This window comes from Talpa europaea, assembly GCF_964194135.1.
Source record: "Talpa europaea genome assembly, chromosome: 1".
NCBI classification, from domain to species: domain Eukaryota; kingdom Metazoa; phylum Chordata; class Mammalia; order Eulipotyphla; family Talpidae; genus Talpa; species Talpa europaea.
In genome coordinates, this window is record NC_140073.1 from 12,966,492 (window position 1) to 12,982,151 (window position 15,660).

Below are 15,660 nucleotides of genomic sequence, written 5' to 3' on the forward strand. Positions count from 1 at the left end.
TTTAACCCCCTATATGGTCTTATTTCTCTCTACCTCATCCCTTCATCAGAAAAGTTTCTGTTCAAAAGAATGATATATTAAGGAAAACAATGGAATTTCTTTCTCTTTGGGAAAATAAAATGCAAGTCCTGACTTTTAATGGATTGACTTCCAGTATCCCTGGTACTGATTTGTCTCTTTAATGCTCAATATCCAGTTCCACCAAGATATAAAAATGTGCATAGACTTTTATCTGTCTTGTAAAGCTCCTTGAGGTCCATGTGAAAGTCAGTGTTAACTTTGGTCCCGGGGACAGTTTGAAGATTTTCACATTCAGTTGAAGATAATCCAAAGGGAGAATTTAGAAAATATCCCAGATCAGGCTCTCATGGGTTCATTTATTTTGTGGAGTTGGTTAAGTGACTAATTAATTAACTGCTCTGTCCAGCCAGTGCCCTTTGGCTTTTTGTTCCTTAATTGTACTCCAAACTAGGCCTGTCAAGTCCCTGTGCTCTTTTTTTCAAGTAGGAAGCAGTGAAGTGTAGTGGAAAGAGCAAGGACTTCGGAGCCAGTAATTCTTCCTTGAATCCTGCTTCAACTTACTAGTTGTGTAACTTTAGGCATTTGCCTCTCTGGTCCTTGGTGTCTTATCTGTAAAATATAGCTGTTAATACCCCCATTGGGTAGTTAGCAGGGTTAAATAGGTTAGTATATCAATAACTTTTGATTGGAACATACTAGATATTTTATTTTTTTTTAATTTTATTTTTATATTCCCCATACAATTGCAACCTCCTTATTTTGACCCCAATCTCTCCTTTCCCCACCCCCCACCCTCCATAGTGTGTCTCTGGTTCATAGTTGTTTGTTGATTTTGATTTTTTCTTTCTTATAGTTACTTTTTTTCCTGGTCCCTTATTTAGGTTTTCTAGATTCCTGCTATGAGTGAGACCATCCGGTATTTTTCTTTTTCTTTCGGGCTTATTTTGCTGAGCATGATCCCTTCCAGCTCCATCCATGTTGCTGCAAATTGCATGGAACATACTAGATATTTTATTAAGTGGTGGTTATTACTGTTGTTTAAACAATCCATAAAGAAAACACATAGACTTTTTTCTTTTTGCTCAGATGAGCTAGTTAAGGATTTTATTTTCTAATATTCTTCATGTTTGTCAGTTTTTCAGTCTCTAAAAAGAAAAAAACTGCCTAGTCTTTTTCTTGCATCTGTCTTTCATTTATCAATGATGTTTTTATATCACAGACCTACCTACTCAGATTCATTTAAAGATGACCATTGATGGAGGAATTTTTCTTTCTTCAAGATCCCTTAATACCGGAGTTTCTCTAAAACTCTTAGTCTAGAAAAAATTGTTTGTATATCTCCATCCCAGATCCATTAAAAGAACTAAACTTGGCTTCAATTTCAGAAGCTATAGGGTTCAGAGATCACATTAACTCAAGAAAAATCATCTTCCTTCTCATTGAACTGTTAATATGTGCTCATACATCTTTTAGTTGGGGTACTCCAGAAATGCAGTATATTAATACTCTCAGATTAGCAAGCAACTGAAAAAAGTTTTTCTGGGGTCTTTTCCTAAGTGTAGGAATTTAGCTTGGGACACTTTTATTGTTTGGGCTGGTGGCTGATTCTGTTTAAATGACTCTTACATGTAGTTTTGTTTTTTTCTTTAGAGACAATGGTGATAGATCCAGGCACCGAGCTCCACGAAATGCCCGGATGTCTGCACCTTCACTAGGACGCTTTGTCCCAAGGTAAGAACTGGATAGGCAGTGTTTGTAAGATATGTTTAAGAGGGCACTTTATGAGAGCCTGGGATTTAGTTTTTAAGTGTACTTTCTGTTCTTTGGAGCATCCATATCTGGAATCATTTCCTAAGGAGCCTGTAGTCCAGCCCTGCCTGTCTAAAGACTTGACAGGAAATGATTGATCACAATAAAAAGAGATGGAAAAGTGGCATTGGGTGTATTCCATTCAAAATTCAAGCACTGGGAAACTTTAGAAGAAAGATCAGGAAGGAGACACAAACATCTCTATTCTAGGCTTCTACAGCTTCCTAGGCCTAGTAGTTCCATAACTTTGATTGTGCATAAGCAAATAGTTTTCTCTCCTTTCACATTGATCCGTAGTTCGCTTTTCACGCATGATTCCTTCTTGCAGACGTTTCTTGCTGCCTGAGTATTTGCCTTATGCTGGGATTTTTCATGAACGTGGACAGCCTGGCTTGGCTACTCACTCTTCTGTTAACAGGGTCCTTGCAGGTAAGGAAATGTTTCTTTGGATTTTGACATTTTAAAGGGGCAAGGAGCTTTTCCTTCCTTGGCCTGTGTTCATGGGATGGTATCTTGCTGGCTGAAACCTCTACTTTGAAGTATTATACTCAATTCTTTACTTAAAGGATTGACGAAAACTATTTTCTTCCCCATTCCTGCTTCATACATACATCTTTAAAACTTTTTTTTTATTGTTTAAATCATTTGTTTCTTAATCCAGCAGTTAGTCTGGCTATTTTAATGTAATGATAAAGGCATCTTGCTCATATTTAAGTTGGTGAAACGCTCATGAACCAGATCCTGTAATTTAATTAGGAGCTTAATGCACACCTCTCCAACTCTTGCTCCTCTTAGCACTTGGAGTTTCCAGGCACTGTAGAACCCTTGGGGAAGAAGGAGGGGGCGAGACTCATGGAACTGGCTCATCTCCACAGAACAGAAATGGGCTCGACAAACCCAGCTGAGGCAGTTTTATGGTGGCTAAATAGCTTAGTGACCAGCTGGGGGCTAAGATACATTTTGTGACCAGCCTGAGAGCCACAGCATGTGCTGTTGCTTCTAGGCAGTGTCTATAAAAGGAAACAAAGCAGAATTTTTTTTCTGACTCAAGTTGTTTCCCTATAATACACCTCCCCCCCACCTCCATTGCTAACTTGTAAATTTGTATATGTGAAGTAATAAAAGGTATAAAAATCAAGCCATGTATGTATATCTTTAATGAGCATCTTTATTAAAGTTTTTTAAATGACACTATGTTTGGAAAATCTGGACCATGTGATGATGAAAGGTAGGGAGGGATCTGTGTGAAGCAGTGACACTATCAGGGTGGGAGAATGTGATTTCTAACTAAACTGCTGTAACAGCTGGCAGGCCATAGGATCTGGCCTTCCCTAAGCAGCATTATCCTCAACCTAGCATCAGGCCACGAAATCCCAGAAACCTCAGTAAATTCTTCACTGGACACCATAATTTTGTAGGCATAGGCTTGACTGGGGAACACACTTACATGGTTTCCTGAAACAGCCTTGGCCCTCCTTGGTAAACAGACCCTATGGCTCTGTGCCTCTCCTTGTTTGGTGCTTCGGTGTGGCTTGGCTTGGCTGTTCCTTACTGGCAGATAATCACTGGCTGCCAGGCAGTATACAGAACTCTTCGCCACCCTTCTTTGTTTAAGACATCTGCCTCTACCACCCCACACAGCACCTCCTGCTCCTCCACTGCTGGGAAATGTTTCCTTGGTGTTTAGATTTTTGGAACAGCTGTATGTTGGCTTTTTTCCTCTTTTGATCTAATAACTCTTATCTCCATTTCCTGGTCTGTCCCTTATGCCCAAAAGTCTAATCCAGTCTGGTCCAACTGTACTTAGGAATACCTTTGAATGTAAGAGTTGTGTTCCAGCAGGCAGTTGTTTACAGATAGGTAGTCTGAGAAAAGTTCTGCCAGTTTCCCCAAGATACATGTTACAGAGTGCCTGTTGATCTTTTCTTAAAAGACCTCATCATTTGTAGATATTTGGATGTCCCTCCAGATTCCCTTGACACTTGTATTATTTTTTTTCCATCTCTTGAGAAAATTTCAATAATAATTACAGCTTCCCCCCCAAAGGTGAATGTTTATTGAGCACTTACTATGTGCCAGGGAGCGTTTTAAGTGCTTTTCCTCAGTCATATTTCATTTCTCTCTGGCAGTAATCCTTTGAGATTGTTACTATCTAATTGCCTATGGTGAAAACTGAAGCCCAAAAGACTAACTTATCCAGAGAAATGAAGCTGGAAGTAGAGGAGTCAGGCTAACCACGCAGTAGGACTCCAGAGTTTCCTAGTCTGCCACCCCCCCATTCTTTTAAAGGACAAAGTATCCAAGTAGTATTCTTCTACTAGGACCTTAATCTAGAAGAAAAGAATGCTCTGGAAACGTGGCTGATCTTCAGAGCTTTTCTTATTTGTTTTAATTCCTCTATTTTAAATGGTTTCTAGACAGCGTTTTATGACCCAGTGGTACTTGCTAAGGAAAAATCTTGTCATAGAATAGCCCTTTCCCCAGCCTTCTTGCCCTGTTGGCAAAGATGTTTTGCTTTTTATGAAACTTACTTGTGATCATCTAATAGAGCTGCTGCAATAATATCTGACCAAATGAAAGACAAATTGGCCTTTTAGCAGTTAAGTACTCCAACTTTCCTGGAAGGCTACTTTCTCTCATATGATTGGAATGATGTTGTAATGGCCTCAGAATAATTACATTCAGCAGATATTTGGTGCACACCTGTGTATGTATCAGGCATGTTCTAGGCTACCAGAGTGAATAAAGTGAATGTGGTCCCTGCCTTCCTGTAGCTCCAGGTAAGTATACTCGGCCACACCTCAATCTTGCTGTTTGGTTCTAGCTCCAAACATAATACAGAACCCTTTGGTATAGTGAATGGCTTTTGCTTGGAATCTTGGCAGACCTGGAGGGACAAAGCATAGATCTACCTGCAATATTAGGAGGCATCACCAGCGCTGTGGTGACAAATGAGTCTCCAGTGGACCCTAGCCAAAGCCCTTCAGAGTCATCAACAAAAATGGATTTGTAGAAAATTGAGATCCATTCTGCCCACTTCCTCCCATAAGAGCCTGAGAAGGATAATAGGAAACAGAAGCTACTACAGAGAAATGTCTTGATAGTCTGTTAATCTTCATCTCTTCCGCATTATCTTGGTACATTGCCCACAAGTCTGTAGGTTCCTGGTGGCCTCCATCTACCTATGTTCTGCCTCTGCAGTGACACACAGTCTGAACCTATACTTACAGTATTATAAATACATTTAAAGCTGCAGCTCTACCAGGTATATTTTGGGGGAAACACAAAAGTCTGGGGAGCTCCCCCTGCTGACTTTTTAGCAAACAGCTCTAGCGCTGTGTAGTAACAGCACTTTGGATAAAAAAGGAAATGAAGTTTATGACTGCCTATTGTGAACCAGACACTGTCCTCAGTGCTTTCCCATACATTATGTCCATTAATCATTGTGACATCCCTGTAAGGCAGGGAAAAAAGAAAATTGGGGTTTGGAGAAGTTGTTAATTACCCAGTCTTAACTTTAAACCAGGGCTGTCTCCCTGACTCACAATCACTCTATTCTGTCTTCTGTGTCATGTTTCGCTTGAGTTCAAGCAGGGAGTATCTGCCAAAAGGTTCTTAAGCTTATAATATTTTTCTGCATGTTTGAGATCTCATAAAAGTGAAATGAGAAGCCCTTTGCATGGCATTTGATGTCCTCCTGGGAATTATTGAAAACAAAAAATCTTGTGAGGGATAGGACCTGGGTAATGTAGGGTATTAGTTATCTGTCCTGCCTAATCTTTTTGACTTTCATCCTAACGAGCATCTGCTCTCAGCAGATGTGGGCCTGATGTACTTAATTTACTATTTTTATTAAAATCAATGGGAAGTGCTTTGATTTTCTTGTTCCTAGCCACAGGTCATTGGGGGCTGGGTGCGTATCTGGAACTAGTGATGGCTTTGTGCCCGGTCATCTTAATTTCTGTCAGGATTTCTTCCTTGACCCATTGATCGTTAAAAGAGGTTGTTCTTCAACTTTCACATATTTGTGAATTTCCTGAATTTTTTCTGTTGTTGGTGGTCTAAGAAAATAGTTTGCATGATGTCAGTGATTTTAAATGTATTGAAATTTGTTTTATGACTTAGCGTATCATCTGCCCTGGAGAAGAGCAAGCACTGTGCTTAAGAAGAATATGTATTCTTCATTGTTGCATGGAGTGCACTGTAGATGCCAGGGATATCTACTTGCTTGTTAGTATTGTTCATGTTCTTTATATTCTTGCTGATTTTCTTTCTAGTTCTACCTATTTTTAAGAGTGAGTATTGAAATTTCTAACTATTATCGCTAAGTTGTGTATTTCTCCCTTAAGTTTTGTCAGTTTTTGCTCCTTATTTTTTGGAATCTTGTCATTAAGTACATGTATTTTTGTAATTGTTACAACTCCCTGATGTATTAACTCCTTATTATTATAAAACATCCCTCTGTCTCTAGTAATATTGGCTTTTAGTTTGTTAAATATTAGTATTGTTATTCCAGCTCTTTTATTGTTGGTTGTATGTTGTATCTTTTCCATCTGCACTAAACCTATTTATATCTAAATTTCATCTTTTATAGACAAAAGATAGTTGGATCTTGTTTCTTAATCCAACCTGACAATCTCTGTCTTTTGTTTATATTACTTAGTTCATTCACATTTAATGTTGTTGATACAGTTGGGTTTTTGTCTGCCATTTTGCTGTTTATTTTCTGTGTTTCTAATGTCTGTTTTTGTTTCTCTGTTTCTCCTTTATTCAGTTTTTGTTTTAAGTGGCTATCCTCTAATCTCCCACTTTAATTCCTTTATTGGTTTTTAAACTATATTTTATTAGAATCTACTTAAAACTTACATAGAATTAGTTCAACTATAATAATAGGTAGAACTAGACAAAGAACTTTGTTCCACTGTAGCTCTCTTCCCTTCCCCATCTTCTGTGCTATTATTGTCATATATATTATAAACCCAACAATAGAGTGTTATAATTATTGCTTTATAGTATCTCATGTCCTAGCCACTCCTCTGTTTATTACCTGTTGTGGGTAATATAGAGCTACCCCTTTTGCAAGAATTTACTTTTCTTCTTCTTGCTAATTTTATTTTTGGTTGTATTTTATAACACCCCCAATCTCTTTTTTCATTATTCATCTATTTGATTTCAATCCCCATGACTCAGCCTTTCCTGTCTTTTTTTTTAAGATGGCTAATTAGTGATTGATTGATTTTAAAATAACAGAATTAGAATCCCTTCTACTCTTGCTTCTACCCTCTACCCTCTTCTCCTCCAGTAACCTTAGTTCTGTGGTCAAAATCCACTGATATATTTTTATTTTGTTTTGTCTGTTCTTCAGGTTTGTTTCCTTAAACTTCTCATATAGGTGAAATCATCCAATATTTGTCTTTCTCCTGATTTATTTCATTTTGCATCATCTCCTTAGGTTCCTTTTATTTTGCTGTAAATGGCAAAATTTCATTTTTTTTAAAGATTTTATTTATTTATGCATACAAGAGCTGGGGTACAGGCCAGAGGTGCAGGAGGTGAGAGGATTCACCAGACAGAGTGGGGAACAGAAGAGGTAGACTGAGTGAAATACACTGCTGAGGGGAGCAGCGGGTGAGCCAGGAGAGGTCTACTGCACCATGTGGGTTGCTTCCTGGCCAGGGATCGAGCTTGTGCTGCCCAGACTGTGGATTGCTTCATAGTGCGATGCTTAACCCCTTGCACCACCAGGGAGGCCCCAAAATTTCATCTTCTTTCATCTTTTTTAATAACCGAATAGTATCCCATTGTGTATCTATGCCACGGCTTCATTATCCCATCATTTATCAGTGAGCACTTAGGTTATTTCCATATCTTAGTATTGTAAATAATGCTGCAATAAACATTGTTGTGCATATAACTCTTCAAGTTAATGATTTCCTCTTCAGATAGATACCCAGAAGTGGGATTGCTGGATCATATAGTAGATCTATTTTTAATGTTTTGAGATATCGCCATACTATTTCCAAAATGGTCCCACCAATTTACATTCTTATCGGTGGTATACAAGAATTCCTTTTTCCAACTCTCCCCAACACTTATTGTTATTAGTCTGTTTGATGTGAGCCATTCTCCCAGATAGGAGATGATATCTCATTGTGGTTTTGATTTGCACTTCCCTAATAATAAGTGATGAGGACCATTTTTTCATTGCCTGTGGCCATATGTATGCCCTCTTTGGAGAAATGTCTACCTAGATCTTCTGCCCATTTTTTGATTGGGTTTTGTTGTCGTTGTTAATGAGTTGCATGAGTTCTTTATCTACCTTGGATATTAACCCCTTACTGGATGTATGAAGTACAAGTATCTGCTCCCATTTAGTAGGCTGTCTTTCCTTTCTGCTAATGTTTTCTTTCACTTTGCAGAAGTTTTTTAATTTGATGCAGTCCCATTTATTTTTGTGTTCATCTCCCTTGCCGCAGGGTTAAGTCCCCAAAGGCATCTTTAACGTTATTATCATGGTATGTTTTCTTCTACATATTTTATGGTTGTGGGTCTTACATTTAAGTTTTTAAACCATTTTGAACATGTGATATGGATGTCCAATTTCCCCAACACCTTTTGTTGAAGAGATTGTCCTTTCTCAATTGTGTGGTTGTGACTCCTTTGTCATAGTTTGATTCAGTACGTTTTGTTTATTTCTGGCTTCTTGATCATATTCCATTGAACCATTGTGTCTATTTTTACTCCATTACCATACTATTTACTGTGACTTAGTATTCAAGTTTGAATTCAGATTAACATGGTACCTCAATTTTTCTTTTTCCTCAAGATGGCTTTAACTGGTTCCATAGGAGTTTTAGTATTTTTAAGCAAATTTAAAACAAAATCAACAAACTTTATTTTGGCACAAAGAAATGAAGAGAGAAAACGCTAATAACTAGAATCCAAAATGAAAGAGGAAAAATTAGGGCTTCCCTGGTGGCACAAGGGGTTGATAAGCACCACACTGTGAAGCAATTCTCAGCCTCTGCAGCATCCAGAGTTAGATCCCTGGCCAGCCAGGGAGTAACCCACATAGCGCAGCAGACCTCTCCTGGCTCGCCTGCTACTCCCCTCAGCAGTGTATTTCAGTTGGTCTGCCTGTTCTGCTCCCCACTCTGTCTCTGGTGAATCTTCTCACCCCCCGTACCCCGGCTCTTACATGCATAAATAAATAAATAAATCTTTTTTTTTTTAAAAGAAAGAAAGAGGAAATATTATAACAGAATTACAAAAAATACAAAAGATCATAAAACTATTAAGAACAACTACATAAATTGTAGTTGCCAATAAATTTCCAATAAATTTGATAATCTAGAAGAAATAGATAAAATTTTAGGACAATACAGTCTACCAAGATTGAACAGGAAAAAACTGAAAAATTGAATAGAATGATCACAAGCATAGAAATTGAAACAGTAGTCAAAAATCTTCCAAAAAACACAAAAGTCCAGCACTGGATAAATGGTTTTACTATTGAATTCTACTAAGCCTTTAAAGAAGAATTTACACCTGTTTTTCTCAAACTCTTCAAAAAACTGATTAAGAGAGAATACATATTTTATCAAGTCAGCATAACCATGATATCAAAGCCAGAAAAAGACACCACCAAAAAAGAAAATTATCGATCAATATCTCTGATGAAAATTGATCAAAAATTCTCATCAAAATACTAGCAAACTGAATTCAACAGTACAGTGAAAAAATCATATACCATGACCAAGGGGAATTTATTTTAGGGATGCAAGGCTGACTCAACATACACTAATCAATTAAAGTAATATGCCACAGGGCCTCCCTGGTGGCGCAGGCAGTTGAGCGCAGTGCTGTGAAGCTGTCTGCAGCCTCTACAGTGCCAGTTTGAACCCTGCCGGCCTCGGAGCAACCCACATGGTGAGCAGACTTCTCCTGGCTCGCCTGCTGCTCGCCTCAGCAGTGTATTTCATCAATCTGCCTGTTCTGTTCCCCACTCTGTCTCTGGTGAATCCTCTCACCCTCCCGTGCATCTGGCCTATACCCCAGTTCTTGTATAAATAAAATAAATCTTTAAAAAAAAATAAAGTAATATGCCACAGTACCCATTTATGATAAAAACTAAATAAAATGGGCATAGAAGGCACATACCTCAACATAATAAAGGCCATCTACTATAAACCCACAGCTAATAGCATACTTAATAGTGAAAAACTGAAAGCTATTTCTTTAAAATCAGGAATAAGGTAGTTCACGCTTACCCCTTTGATTTAATTTAGTATGTAAGGTCTTAGCCAACAAGAAGTAAAAGGAATCCAGATTAGGAGAGAAGTGAAACTATCACTATTTGCAGATGATAAAATATATAGGAAAGCCCTAAAGATGATAAAATATATATGGGAATGCCATAAAGATTACACTTAAAAACTATTAGAAACAAAAATGAGTACAGTAAAGTGAGTATATTGCCCTAAATCTGTTGCATTCCTAATTGCAAACAATGAGCAAAATGAAAAAGAAAGTCTCATGTCTTATAAAAACACTTTAGTCCTCTGTCTTAGATGCCCCTCACTTGTTTGGTACCTTAGGGAATTATTTTCCTAGGCCTCTCTAGGGTAGTTTAGCCAACTGGAGTGGCCAGTAGGGGCCTTGGGCTTGCTTGCTTTTAGAGATTAGTCTGATTTCTCAACCTGCTATAGCTCTCTATTACAACAAATTGGCTTGGCAGAGCTTCACTTGAATTAGCAAATCTGGAAAAGATGAATAATAGTGAATACAGTTGGGGACCATCATGGCATACTTGAGTGTGTATGAACAGAAACAAGTAATAATTCAGTTGAACCCTTTATCTCCTTGGCTGGATCCTTTATCTCCATGTCCTATACCTCTCTGATACCCAGTAGCCAGGCGAACAGAGTGAGTGGCACATTCCAGCTCAACATCAATTAAGATGGCTGTTTATAAACCTCAGATAAATGGACAATTAGTGGTGGTGGTACTAGCTAGTGCTGCTTTAATAATTAACCCAATTACCTTTCATTCTGCTCCAGTGATAAAAGTGAAGGCGATAAGGAACTGGCTTGGTTGCCTGGGAAAAAGAGAAATAAATGCAGCCAGAGAACCCTGCCCTCCCAGAGAACCCAGCCTTCCCAAAAGCCTTACACCCAGGACGTTCTACTTATTTGGTGTCCTCTCTACCCCAGCGCACCTCATACCATTAGTGAGATATGTGTTTATTGAGAACCCAGTTTCTAAGCTCAATTGCCTGTGCTTTTTCTACTTCTTTCTTTCTTTCCTTCCTTCCTTCCTTCCTTCCTTCCTTCCTTCCTTCCTTCCTTCCTTCCTTCCTTCCTTCCTTCCTTCCTTCCTTCCTTCCTTCCTTCCTTCCTTCCTTCCTTCCTTCCTTCCTTCCTTCCTTCCTTCCTTCCTTCCTTCTCTTTCTTTCTTTCTTTCTTTCTTTCTTTTCTTTCTTTCAGATTTGTTTATTTATTTATACAAGCACTGGGTACAGTCAGAAGCGCGGGAGGGTGAGCGAATTCACCAGAGCCAGAGCGGGGAGCAGAGCAGGCAGAAGGACCGGGGTACACTGCTGAGGGGAGCAGCGGGCGGCAGGAGAGGTCTGCGCGCCACGCGGGACCCTCCTCCGGTGGCCCTGGAGCAGCCGGGGATCGAACCGGCGTTGCAGAGGCTGCGGGCAGCTGCGCAACCCAGCGCTCAACCACTGCGCCACCGGGGAGGCCCTCTACTTCTTTAGAGGAAAATATTGAACCTTTGTAAATGAACTTTTCTGTTCTTTTATTTTATATCTCGAGTTTTTCTGTGTGTCTGTGTCTCCCTCTCTCTTCCCCCCCCCCCTTCCCCCAGGAAATTTCCTCTTGATGTTCCCCACTGAAGTTTTACCCCCGTGCCCTTTCTGTACCGTCACTTTAAATGCTCCTTGTACATTCTAAATGCTTAGCATTTTCCAGGGCACTTTGGGTTTTATAAAATAATTAAATGGTTCTGCCCTTAGGGAATATACAGTCTAGCTCAGGGAGTGGCCTGATTTTCTATGTTTTGTTTTGAATCTGTCGCTAAAAATTTAATGACTCCCTTGGCACTTTTAACTGCCAATCCTGATAGATTAGCTAAGGGGAGTGCAGCTCAAACCTGGGCTTGGACCAAAGATTTATGGCTTTTGGTACAGTTTGAAGAAACTCTGAATGTGTCCCCATTCATCTTTTGAGTTGGTCTGTGAACATGAGTGACTGGAACTTGGAAAGACAACTGCCTTTTGCATTGTGTACGTGAGAGGCAGTATGGCAGAATGTGTGGGATTTTGGACTCTGGAGTCAGACTGTTTAGGTTCCAATATTTACTCTGCTATTTCCTAGGAGTGTAATCTTGGATAATTTATTTTACCTTTTTGTGGGGCTCAGTTTCTTCATCTGTAAAACATAAGAATTAGCACCTAGCTCAGAGTGTTGTTTTGAGAATTAAATGAGTTAATATATGTGACACACTCAAAATAGTAATTTTGGGCAGACAGTAAGTGATAGATTTTAACTATTATCATTATTTTAATTTTTTTATTATGGATTTAAGGGGCTATGCTATGTCTATGCTCTGCTAGTCTCATTGTTTACAACCTTGTTGATCTCTCACTATTCTTTTGCCTTCTTTTCTAAAGGTGCTCTTCTTGGATCTCAAGTAGGATTTTCTCCCCTTTGCTGTGGTCAGTAAATTAAAGAATCTGGGGCCTTGTCCTGAGGGTCCTTGTGTTGATAATTGGACATTCTAGTGTGTCCACCATTGTAGGCCTGCCACCCAAGCCAGTAAAGAAACCACATAGCTTGCATTTGAATACACCATTCTGTCCTCCATCAGGACCTGTGCTGATGAAATAAGCATCTACTCAGCAGACCAAGTGGATTGCTACTATGTAACCATGGCAACATGTGATCCTCAAAGTAGTTCCTGAAACAATAGCAAGCAGTAACATCACTTGGGAACTTGTTACAAATGCAAATTCTTGGCCCCTACCCCACACCCACTGAATCAGAAAAAACTAGTTGTAGGGCCAAGGAATTTGTGTTTTAAAGAGTCTTCTAGGTGATCCTGGTACACTTTAAAAATTCTAGATTAATTCGTTATCTAGGAACAAGCAGAGGTATGGGAAGAGATGACTTGGTAATATATTAAAGGGTGGTGACACCTGGAACCCAAGATGAACTGGTGCTGGTAAAGCCCATGATGTATAACTCTTCTCGTTCTGAAGCTGTTAGTAATTGGGGAAAATAAATGAATTTGTAATTACCTACAGAGTGCTTAGCTGGTATAAACGTTTATTGAGCTCCTCTTATTTGCATGGTATAATAGTAGGTCTAGGCCAGTACCGGGATGAACCATGACATGATCTCTGCTTCCAAAAGTTTACCTTCTACTGAGTAAATAGCTATAGGATATGGGACTCCCCGGTCACGCAGCAGTTGAGCGCTGGGTTGCGAAGCTGCCCGCAGCCTCTGCAGTGCTGGTTCGATCCCCGGCTGCTCCCCGGCCACCAGAGGAGGGTCCCACATGGTGCGCAGACCGCTCCTGCCACCCGCTGCTCCCCTCAGCAGTGTACTTCGGTCCTTCTGCCTGCTCTGCTCCCCGCTCTGGTGAATTCTCTCACCCTCCCGCACTTCTGACTGTACCCAGTGGTTGCATTAAAAATAAAAAAAAAGATAAATAAATAAATAAATCTTTTTAAAAAATAGCTATAGGATAGGGTATTGTGTGGAAGGAGAAATATAAGCAGAAAGCTGGCTGTGAACACTCAGCACTAAGTGGCATTTTTTTAATAGCAGAAAATAAAGACCATTAAGTTTTTTTAATGTTTTATTTATTTTTTTTCATTTAAATTTTATTTTTATATTCCCCATACAATTACAACTCCCTTATTTTGACCCCGATCCCTCCTTCCCTGGCCCCCATCCCCCATAGAGTATCTCTGGTTCATAGTTGTTTGTTGATTTTGATATTTTCTTTCTTATAGTTATTCTTTTTCCTGGTCCCTTATTTAAGTTTTCTAGATTCCTGCTATGAGTGAGACCATCCGGTATTTTTCTTTTTCTTTCTGGCTTATTTTTGCTGAGCATGATCCCTTCTAGTTCCATCCATGTTGCTGCAAATTGCATGTGTTTATCTTTTTTGAATGCTGAGTAATATTCCATGGTGTATATGGACCACATCTTCTTGATCCAGTCATCTATTTTGGGGCATTTGGGTTGTTTCCAAAGCTTAGCTATTGTAAATAGTGCTGCTATAAACTTAGGGGTGCAGGTGCTCTTTGGAATTGATGTTTCTTTGTCCTTTGGGTAAATACCTAGGAGTGGAATTGCTGGATCATATGGAAGCTCTATGTTTAGTAGGTCAAGAAATCTCCACACAGCTCTCCATAGTGGTTGGACCAGTTTGCACTCCCACCAACAATGCAGAAGAGTTCCTTTTTCTCCACACCCTCGCCAACATTTGTTGTTGCTAGTTTTTTTGATATGTGCCATTCTCACTGGTGTAAGATGGTATCTCATGGTAGTTTTGATTTGCATTTCCCTGATTACAAGTGATGTTGAACATTTTTTCATATGCCTGTTGGCCATTTGCATTTCCTCTTCAGAGAAGTTTCTTTTTAGCTCTTCTGCCCATTTTTTGACTCGATTATTTTCTTTGTTTTTGTTGAGTCTCATCAGCTCTTTGTAGATTTATGTGATCAGTCCTTTATCATTAGTGTTGTGTGCAAAAATGTTCTCCCAGTCGATGGGGTTTCTCTTTGTGTTATTGTCTCTTTTGCTGTGCAGAAGCTCTTTAATTTGATATAGTCCCAGCTGTTTATCTTTGCCTTCACTCTCACTGCTTTGGGTGATGTGTCTATAAAGATGAAAGACCATTAAGTTTTTGTGCCCTTACAAACAGGTCCTTTTCAGCTCTGTTAGGAGGTTCATTTCCAGGGGAAATTAACCTATACCCTCTCTTCCAACGTATTGCCCAATTTATTTCCTCTTGAAACAGAAATGTTAGTGTCAACATGTCTGGATTGAGATGTTACTATTTACTTTAACTTCTCTGTACTTTGGACTTTCTTAGACTTGGAGTGATCTCAAAGTTTAAGTCCTGTGGTGTGTATGCCTTAGAAATACCACTCGTTTTGTAGATGTCAGCTGAAGATGCCTTCTGATCTTTAATGACCCACTCTAATGTCAGAACCCCTTAATTCTCTCTTCTTAAGTTAGGATTGGTGTGTGCTTTGGCATATTTTGTAGCCCCTTAGTACAAAGATATAATAATACAGAAATCTGCAGAAAAGCTGTAAGGAAAGATGTTAAATGTGAGGTCAAAGCCTGTATTTCCAACGGACGCAACAGCTATACAGTCTCTAAGATTAATGATCTCCTAGAAAGATGTGGAATCATCTTTTTTGCTGTCCCATCTACTCTCAGCTACCCACGTCATCATAAATGCTAAAAGCTAATAATACATATTAACCTAGCTCCTCCTCCTTTTTAAAACCCTGAGCTCACTTAGCCTTTCTTTCTCTTTCCCTTTTCATGTGCTCAAACTTCATTTATTGCAAACTGGCTGGAAATGCCATAGGAACTGGCAGACAGCATCTCTCAGCCTCTCCACCAAAGTAGAACCAACCTTTGGGTGTTAATTTCTTTTCTTTAACACCTGCTGATCTATGAGGCCAGCTCTTCCCCTGGGGTCCTTGTGCCACCCATTTGGAAGCCAAGAGTAAGCATGGGTATCTTGCTATAAGCCATAAGGTGGAAAGAGCATTTAAGGTATGTTACCAGGGACCTT

At 39.3% G+C, this 15,660-nt stretch overlaps 1 protein-coding gene across 5 annotated transcripts in view; it reads left to right on the forward strand.

The window, feature by feature from the left end:
• Positions 1-15,660, forward strand: part of AMBRA1 (autophagy and beclin 1 regulator 1) — a gene marked incomplete at its 3' end in the record, with an annotated part of 131,325 nt that overhangs the window by 43,672 nt on the left and 71,993 nt on the right. For all 5 annotated transcript variants that reach the window (XM_084240841.1, XM_084240842.1, XM_084240843.1 and 2 more), the window contains 2 exons: positions 1,672-1,752; positions 2,159-2,259. In XM_084240841.1, the coding sequence (XP_084096967.1) occupies positions 1,672-1,752; positions 2,159-2,259 (182 nt within the window). The remainder of the gene's footprint in view (positions 1-1,671; positions 1,753-2,158; positions 2,260-15,660) is intronic.